At 32.4% G+C, this 10,424-nt stretch overlaps 1 protein-coding gene across 2 annotated transcripts in view; it reads left to right on the forward strand.

The window, feature by feature from the left end:
• Nucleotides 1–9,965, forward strand: part of SLCO1A2 (solute carrier organic anion transporter family member 1A2) — a gene marked incomplete at both ends in the record, with an annotated part of 46,191 nt that extends 36,226 nt beyond the window's left edge. For both annotated transcript variants that reach the window (XM_079714736.1, XM_079714737.1), the window contains 3 exons: nt 2,980–3,044; nt 3,615–3,732; nt 9,749–9,965. In XM_079714736.1, coding sequence (XP_079570862.1) covers nt 2,980–3,044; nt 3,615–3,732; nt 9,749–9,965 — 400 coding nt within the window. The remainder of the gene's footprint in view (nt 1–2,979; nt 3,045–3,614; nt 3,733–9,748) is intronic.
• Nucleotides 9,966–10,424: the final 459 nt, after the last annotated feature.

Raw genomic sequence — 10,424 nt, forward strand, 5'->3', positions numbered from 1 at the left:
CATACCTTTTATTTTCTATTCTTTTTTGTTTGTTTTTTTGGAATCTTTCTAGGCCCACAAAATAAATTAATAAATTTTCTATTTTTAAACTTCTGGAACAAGTTGCATTAAATATCTCTTTGTTGAAAGTTTTATGAATTCACCTTAAAACTATTTGTACTTTGGGCTTATTTGGTCAGTGATACTTGGTTATTATTTTCATTTATTTAATGTTAGTGTCTATTCACATTTTCTGTATCTGCTTATACCAATTGTATACTTGTTAGTGTATGGTGTTTATAATATTCTTTTATCATTCTGATATTCTCTGATATATCTGAAGGATTTTCCATTTTTTCCTGTATTTTGTTTATTGCATCTTCTTTATTTTTTTTCTTGATTATTGTTGCCAGAGGCTGTTTTATTTTTCTTTTTTAAAGAACCAGTTTTTGGTTTTGATAATCTTTATTTCATCTATTTCTGCTCCTAATTTTATTTATTTAAAATTTTTTTTCCTTTTGGGTTTGCTCTGTTTTTCTTTATCCAACTATTTGAGTTTAACACTTAGATAATTTGTTCATTTTGATTAATGTAAATAAAATCATACATTTCCTTGCAAGTATTGCTTTAGTAATATCTGAACTAGTATTTTCCATGAAGTTTACTTCTAACTCTTTTGTAATATCTTTTATGTTTGCTCCACCAAACCAAAATTTATTTATGTGTTATATAATTTCTGTATCTATGAGAAATTTCTATAGGTATCCTTTATTATTGTTATTTCATTTTCACGTTCAGAGAATATAATCTGACAGATGTGGGGTTTGGGGGGGAAATATTGTGGCTTTCTTTGGGGCATAATGCATGTTCAATTTTTGAGTGTTTCATGTGTTTTTGAAAAGAAAGTGTAACTTCTGCATTTTGGATATACAGTTTCCATATTTCTTGGATTGAAGTTAATCACTGTGTTATCTAAATTTTGTAAATCTATGCTTGTTTTTTGTCTGCTTAATTGAACAGTTTTTTGGAGATGGATGTTAAAATCTTTTTAAATTGCTGATGTACTCCTTCCTATAATTCTGTCAGTTTTTTAATTTATATATTTGGAGGCTATTATTATTAGTAGCACTTAATTTTCTTCTTTATCTTTTAGTCATTTCTTTCAGGCAATTCTATTTTGTCTCTTATTAAAATTGCAGTACTGGCTTTCCTTTGGTTCACTGCTTCCTGTTACACCTGTTTCCTTCCCTTTCTTTTCAATCTTCAATCTTCTATTTCACTTTATAGACAATGTGCTAGATCTGATTTTGTAATTTCAGATTGGTGAGTTTAACCCACTTATATTTATTGTAATTAATGTGATAGGGCTCTTTTGCCACTTTATTTCATATATTCTATTTATTTGACTTTTTGCTTCTTTTTTTGCTTTCCATTGTATTTATTGGATTTTCTTCTGCTGCTTTAAAAGTCATACCTTTCCAATAGCTAGCCTGATTATTGAAATTCTTAGCTACATTTCTGTTTTACTTATCAATTTCAAAACTTTTCAGTAATAATATCTACTTTCTATTGAGATGAATACTTAATCATGCTCTCAGCTCTCTTCATATCTTTACTCTTTTCCTGCAGCTCTTGCCAAGATCACATTGTTGAATTTAACACCTGGATTTTTATGGATATACTTGTGCTTTTCTCTATTTTTGTGGAATCTTCATGGATCTCCTACCATGATGATAGAAGGATGCAACATCTATGCTACTCTGCCAGTTTTTAAGAACTATTTTAATTTCTCTCAGCCTTTTCCCATAATTTGCATTTTAATTTTTCTTTCTTATTTCTGGATTCTAGAATTAATGTTGTTATCAATATCAAATAGTGACAGCATTTGGAGAACAGTTTAAACTGTTTACAATTTCTTAGCTATAAGGATTTCATGCTTTTGTGAGATCATAAGGTGGTATATTAGAAATAGAGGAGAAAGAAAAATTCTTCAGTAAAATGTAAATGCCCTATTTTCTGTATTAAATGGTAACTATGGGAGCAAGAGGGTCATGCTAAGTCTCCTGGCTTTTCTTACTTCCTTCTTAGTAAAATCCTTGATGCTGTCTAAATAACCTACGTGTTAGATAGATAATGACCAGATCAACTGTATCTGAGTCTATGACGCTGAAGAGTTATTTGAATTGGTAAAATACTTATGCCAAGAAAATGCCAATAATATGATATTTTTGCTAAAAATGTACTGTGTCCTTTTGTGAAGAAAGCTGTTTTCATTTTCTCAGCTTTGAGTTAATCAAAGAAGGGAAGGGAATACAGAGGAACTCTCCAAGTGAATTCTTGGAGCAGGTAGCCATGCTGATGCTGAAGTGAGTGGAGCACAAAAAATGCCATTAGGGAATTATAGTCTTCATTTCTACTCATAGGAATTTCAGGCAACAGTGAAAACATCAGGGAATTTCTGGAGAGAATGGAGGAATCTGTGCCACTCTTGAAAAGATACCAAGTCACTTAAAATATGTTTGCTTTGGATTTTTTTCATCACTTTCCTTTGAAAATTTTTATTCTGGCTTTCTTTTCTCCTTACATTTATTTTTTAAAATTCTTGGCTTTTCTGTATTTTGTTAATACAAATAATTTAAATACACCTAGGGTTGCATTGTTCTTGTTTTAGGCTAAAGTTTTAACCATCAGAATCAAGAAATACTATTCAAGAAGAGGATACTGGGGTAGAAATCAACTGATATGAAACATTTTCTTCCTTGATAACTTTATGATATAAATGAATGAGCAAAAAGTGATGGATAAAATGCCAAGGACCAGAGGTGGGGCTCCTGTGAAGGTTATGAACTGGATAATCAGGCCTTGAATAACCAAGACCTGAGCAGGCAGGAAAATTTTCTAAGGCTCAGTGTGTTACTAGCACACAAACAGTTCTTTTAAGAAACTGTGGTAGATTTTAAATGTCCACTTTTTAAATTTATGAATTCATTTATTTTTTAGGTGTATCAAGCCTGAAGAGAAGTCTCTTGGTGTGGGATTACATGCATTTTGCACAAGGGTATTAGGTAAAAATAGTTATTTTTCCCAACATCAAATCAGACCACTATTAAATTCTAAGTAGATGAAATCACTCCCTCAGAGTAACAGTCTAGCAAATATCCCTTCTGCTTGTAAACAGCACTTTGTAATTAGTGTGAGAATGAAGAACAAAAAGAAATAGAGAACTTTTCTTTTTTATTTGAAAAAGACCTATCTGACCTTAATTCTACTTTTCATCAATTGCTTTTCATCAATGCAATTTGAAAAGCAAAGGAACAGGAAATGCTTTGTTAAAGTATAACGTGCATGTGATTGGCCCAAAACATTGCAGAAAAAAATGTAAAGAATCATTAATTCAGTGTTTTTCTCTACTGATGATTTTTATTTTGCATTTATCCTTCAGATTACTAATTTTTTATAATCTAAAAACTTTACAGTAAAAGTAACTTCCAGTTTGTAAAAGTAAAATTTAAAGCAATAGATGTATATTTTGTTAAACTTTATTTGTTCTACGAATAAAGTTAAAATGTTTCCCAACAAAACAATATATCTTCTTACCTTGCTAATGGATTCTTCTTTCTCCCTTTTAATTGTAGCTGGAATTCCCGCACCTATATATTTTGGAGCTTTAGTGGACTCCACATGTTTACACTGGGGTACTTTGAAATGCGGTGAGTCAGGGGCATGTAGGATATATGATTCCACCAACTTCAGGTAAAGATAACTTTTTTAATTGCTTTCTAAGCATAGACAGTGTGTAAATTGGTACCATTCATATCTAACATTTTCTTTGTCAAGGGACTAGATTACTTTTGCCTTTGTTTCCAGAATAGCTAGTGGTACTGTATCTCCAATTCTTATTTATATACTAGAATTTTATTTCCTCAATATTTTCAAAGTACTTGATAAATATAAGCATGGGTGCCTTTCCAAAACTTGTTCCTTGGGCTTCCCTGGTGGTTCAGTGGCTGAGAGTCCGCCTGCTGATGCAGGGGACGCGAGTTCGTGCCCCGGTCTGGGAAGATCCCACATGCCACGGAGCGGCTAGGCCCGTGAGCCATGGCCGCTGAGCCTGCGCGTCTGGAGCCTGTGCTCTGCAACGGGAGAGGCCACAACAGTGAGAGCCCCGCATACCGCACAAAAAAAAAAAAAAAAAAAAAAAAAAGCCTGTTCCTTAAATTGGTTGCAATCAATATATTGTTGAAGGTCATGGCTGTACAAAAGCTACCTATCTAAATTATATTACTCTCAAGTATCCCCATTTAATCCTACATCATTTCAACATCTTACTAGGTTAAATCCTTACTTCCTTTCACTATCCACTTCTGATCTCTAAAGTGGTATTTTTTCTCCCTTATTAAATTTCACTGACACAATATTCTTCATGTCTCTTAAAGCTTTATTTTTTTTTAATAACAGACCTGATTTTGAACAAACCTCATATGATAATATTAACCTGTTTTTTAACAAAACTCTTCCATTTTTCTCTTTTTATTTTCACATTCTTTTCCATTTGGAGACCTGGATTTTGTTTAAATTTATATTAATTTCTTCTTATGGGGCAGTAAGAAAACTCATTTTCCAAAAACGATTTAGCATTATTTAAAATAGTCTAAGGTCTTCTCTTGCTCAGTAAAAGGATATATGTCAAGAACTGTGAAGAGAGCAGACAGAATGCGATTCATGTTTTCATCAGTTCCCCTTTCCCCTAAAGTTCCACAGGGGTAATATGGAGGTGGGCACAGATACATGCTGTGCATGCAATGGGTTTGCATCACAATTAAGGAAAGCCAAGGATCCCTAGTGTAGGTTGGCCTCATCCTGCTGCTTTGATTCCTGTTGATAGTAGCTTTGATTAAATGCTATTTCAGACAAAATTATTATATTTGGTACCATCCTCTGTCAGTCAGGTGAATTAGAGTGACCAATGAAGTGTACTCATGAGAAAATTCATCAGAAACTAATACAATGTAGAAACAGGAGTTACATGTTGATGGACAATTCTTCATGGGTTCCTTGAATTTTGGCATATCTTGTCAGCAGAAGCTTTTGTTCTGAACTATCTTTTCAAAGATGTTTGAACAGTAAGTGACCTTGGAAGATAAAAATGGTCTTTCCCTCTGGAGCAGAGTTTTCTGTCCAGGATGATAAAGGTAACATCTCCCTCTGGGGCAAATGTTGGCAGATTTGCTTGCAACCCATTTAAATGATAGGGATTTCCTAAACTCAGGATTGCTTAGCTGTGACCCAAACCCAGTGGGTGCACAGCATCCACCTGGGTCTCCTGTGTCCCCACTTCGGGACTTGGGGGGTGAAAACTAACCTGAACATGAAGCTTGTGCTGATTGTTGTAAAAAAGTCCTTTGTCTCTGACCTAGGAGGCTTGTATCTTCTGCCAGCTTCCATGCAGCTATGGCAGACTAACTTGTTAGCTTAAAATCCAGGTAAGATCTAGGACTCTTTTACAGTTCTTGAGAACAGAAATACTGACTAACTTAAAAATTGGCCAAAAATGTAAGGATGATCACTTACATTTATTACCATCTAATGAAAAGCGGGGAAAGGATTAAGGAAAATTTGATGGAAGTAAGGCATGGGAAAATAAAAACACAGAAAATAATTGAAAATAAAGCCTAAATATACCAGGTTTTGCAATAAATGTAAACTAATTGAACTTGCTTCTTAAAAGATAATGCCTTTCATATTGAAGTTTTCCAAATTCCAGCTACATGTTGTTTACAAGAGATAGGCTAAAAATATAATGCAAAGAAATGTTGAAGATAAAGGTCAGAAAATGTATACCAGACAAATATTAAATCAAACTTCTGTGGTTATATTAATGACTGTAAGTCAAAGTAGAATTTAAAGTGAAAAGAATTAATAGAATTAAAGAAGGGTATTACTTAATAATAAAAAAAGCACTTCAAAAATATATAACGATCATGAACCCATATAAATCTGTCAACATAAACACAAATATATAAAACAAAAATTCACAAAATTACAAGAAGAAATCTACAATTAGAGTGGAAAATTTCAACACACTTCTACAACAAGTGAATATAAAATACAGATGAAAAATTCGTGAGACTATAGAAGATTGAACCATCCAATCGTGCAAAAATTATCTATTGGTAGATATATAGTGATTTTTTTTAACCCAACTAACAGCAACCATAGGAAAATAATGCAAACCTCATTGTAAAAGAGATTTAAAAAGAAACCCTTTTGCACGTTATTGCAGTGATACTAAGGAGGGAATAAGATACAGATACACCCAAGAACTAGACTGAGTGATCTGCTCCCTCTGTGATTATTCCCAGTATCACTATGAAAAGAACTAGGAAAGGCCTAAGAACCTGGGGGACTGGGAAAAGCAAAGGGAAAATGATCAAATTTGGAGGAGCAAATACAGAGAAACAAAACAGCAAAGAAAACCAAAATAAACAAAGAACAACAACCAAATACTCAAGAAGAACTTGTGAACTGAAATGTTAAAATACATGAATAAATCCAACAGTAAGAAAGACAAGCACACAAACTACCAACTGAAACATGACTTTATTCCAGATGAAATTTAATCTAATGTAAAGATTATTTTACAGTCTGACAAAGACTTTAAAATAAGTATGTTTAACCAGCTTGATAGGTTTAAAAATAATAAATTGATGACATAATACCCATTAAAAATGAAAAAGAAATTATGAAAAAATTCTAGCAGAAATAAGAATATCAAAAAGAACTCTTGGAAATATTAGCGATTAAATGGATAGCAGTGAAATAAAAAGAATCCTAAATACATAATAAATTTCAAGTCAACATAAGATAAGAATTGGTGAAATGGAAGAGAGTACAGAAGAATTTATCTAGAATGTAAATCAATGATTTGAACTGATTCAACAAAAATGAACTACATAAGTAATGTTAAAGACCAAGTAGCAGTTAAAGGGATATATTTCAGAAATTTTCTAGAACAAAGAATAGAGGAAATGGCAGAGATAAAGAACTAATGGCTTAGAATTCGTTAGAATTTAATAGAGACATACATTTTCAGATCAAAAGTGCACTTCAAATGACTAATGGAATAAATTAAATAGACATATCAGAGTGAAATTACAAAGGCTCAAGATAAAGAAAAAACATAAACACTACCCAGAGAAATAAACATGTGGTTTATAAAGAAATAACAATTAGACAAATAGCAGATAGGTCATCAACAACCATAGATCCTAATATCTTTATGATCCTTACTGCTTTGGGTTTGGGTTGAAACCAAAACCCAAACCAGAGAGCAAGAAATTGTCACATGTGACTACATATAAAATTTTAAAAAATGTTTGCAACAGAAAACACCATAGACAGTGAAGAATGATAGAACACAAATTGGAAGCATCCAGAACTCTCATACACTGCTGGCGGTGAATAAAAACTATTGAAAAGAACCTTTAGGCAATATTTACTAAGCTGCATCCTCTAAGATGCTTACACATATTTTAGAGAAACTCTTGCTCACATGCACAAGGAGACATGGCAACAAAGTCTTGTTGCAGTTTTGCTGATATTTTAAAAAATTTGAACAAAAGCGTCCCACAGGAAAATGGATAATAAGCCATGGTGTGTTTGCTACCGAACTCAGGTTCGGCTGCTCACCACTCAAAAGCCAATACACTGAGAAGCAGTGTCAGTAGAAAGGAAAGGTGCTTTAGTCAGAAAAGCTGCCAATCTGCGGAGAAGGTCGACTCATGTCCAGAGACCAAATCCGAAGATTCTGCTTAGCCATGACAGTTTTTAAAGGAAAAAGTGTTGGGGGGGGGGGTGAGGGTGGGAAGAATCTCAGTGAATCATGGAGGCAGGAGATTGTTCTGCATCATTCCCACCGAGTGCACACTGGCTGACTCTATCTTCGGATGTTATCTTGCCTGAATGATCTGCCTGCAGGTTGCTAAGGGAGCTGTTGGGAGCAGAGAGCTAACCACTCTTTAACTATTTAATTCTTCACTCTTACTTCTTTATAACTAGGAAAAGAATTAACAGGCTAGGCAAAGCATGGTGTGCGTTAAAGAAAGCATTAAGTCAGGAGTTAGTTTCAATTGTTTAGTGATTTCATTCCTATAATTAGGGTTTTAAAGTTAGAGGGGGACAGAAATGGGTAAACAGGAAAGGGGCAGAAGAGTTGCTTTCATGTTCATACATCACAATGTTGTTCAACAGTTAAAAATAAATGATGTAGAACTACATGTATGAGCCTAGTTTTAAAATGGTGGGCTGATAGAAAAACTTTGAAAATAAAAATATAGTATTATGCCAATTATTTAAAATGTAAAAATATATACAATAATTGTATAAATTATGAATGGATACATGCATACTTTGTAAAGCTATAAAAATAAACTAGGAACAAAATCCATAAAATTCAACATAGTGTTATACCTGGGATGGGTTAGAATGTAGTAGGATCACAGGAATTAAATATTTTCTTTTAACCTGGTCTGAAACAAAAATGGCAAAATTTAATCATTTAAAAAACCTGGATGGTGAGTACAAATATGCTTAACTCTTTTTTTCCTGCATTCTTGAAATGTTTCCTAATAAAAGAAAATTTTAGAAGTAGAAAATGAATATAAAAAGCAGAAATTAATAAATAGAATACACACCATAGAGGTAAGCCCCAAAAAGCTGTGTTTTCTAAAAGATTGAAATATAATAATAACAATAATCTGGAAAGGCAAATAAAGAAAGAGAAGAGGCACAAATAAACACTATTAGGAACTAAAAAGGAAATGTAAGTACAGAGACTTAGGAATTGTATACATAATAATTTGGAAACATGTTAAATAGTTTTCTAGATTAATACATATTATCAAATTTTACTATAAATATATAAAAAATATGAATATTTTCATAGCCACTTAAAAAATTTGAATCAGTCAAAAATTCTCATCTTCCAAAGACATCAAGTCTAGAAGCTTTTAAGGCAAGTATTACAAACCTTCAATGAACTGATGATCCCTGCATTATACGAGTTATTCCTAGAAACGGAAAGAGAGGGAAATTTTCCCAATTCATTTTACAAAGCTAGTGCAACCTTGATACTGACATTAGACAAGTTCAGTATAAGGAAAAAAGTACAAGCTGATTTTACTTGTAAATATACATGCAAAAGATTATCAAACTGAATCCAATAAGGTATAAAAACTAACAAATAGGGTTTGTTATAGAATTATAATAATAATCTTGGATATTCTGCTAATTACGTACAGGAAAATGATTTAGTGATATTTTACAAATTCACAACTAAAACTCTGAGCAAACTCAGAAGAGGAGAAAGAAGCTTCCTTAACCCGATTAAGATCATCTAAGAAAACACAGGAGTAAATATTATAATTAGTGGTGATTCTTTGGAAGCATTCTTACTAAATATTGAAGTAAAACTGCTATCCCCGTCAGTATTAAATTTAAGTTGAGGAGTCTATTCAATGTAAAAAGATAAAATAAAAACAGTAACAAAAGATTAGCAAAGAGGGAAATAAATTTCCATCTTCTGGATAAAAAATCCCCAAACTCATTTTAGCAAACATTAGAATTCATAAGTGAGTTCATGAGGTTACTTCATAAGGTTGACGTGCAAAACAATTAGCTGCTGCTCTCCTTATGAGAGTAAAATATTAATAATTAACAATATGCAAAACTATCTTTATAAGTTTTAATATGTTTTACATTTTTTTGATAGATACATCTACCTTGGATTGCCAGCAGTGCTAAGAGGATCAAGCTATATTCCAGCCTTTTTAATCCTCATTATTTTGAGGAAGTATCATCTACCAGAGGAAAATGCCTCTTCAGAAACTATGCTTGAGGCCAAGTTTACAGGGAAGGAAAATGAGGGCAAAGAGACGGACCAAAATTCCAAAGTTTTGAATGATGATGAATTGAAAACTAAACTATAATGCTCTTTTATATCATGCTTCGCAGAATTGGAGAACACACTACAACTTAATTGTTCTTAAAATCAATAGAGGTACTTACTGCAGGTAATTTTTCCTTGTCTTTAAGAACCTCAACATTTTTCTTTACTCAAGTTGAAAAAATGTTCACTGATAGTATTTCTGAAGGAACAATGGTATTTGAGATTTTTCTCAGAGGGACATTTATACACAACCTTCAAAGTAGGATATCAGAACCAGCTTTATTTTTATGTTAAATTGTTAAAACAACAATTTCTCTTTTCACTCATGCAAAATAAGGGCATGTTTCCCATATCTTTTCCAAATGATTCTAAAAATTTCCTACTGTGAAAATCTATTTAATTCCATTGAATTTCTGCTTTGATATCAGGATTAGAGACTGAAATTCTTATCTTCTTATGTGAATATTTAAGTATTTTATTCAAATTTATCACTTCATGT

The sequence above is a fragment of the Hyperoodon ampullatus genome (assembly GCF_949752795.1).
Source record: "Hyperoodon ampullatus genome assembly, chromosome: 11".
Lineage (NCBI taxonomy): Eukaryota > Metazoa > Chordata > Mammalia > Artiodactyla > Ziphiidae > Hyperoodon > Hyperoodon ampullatus.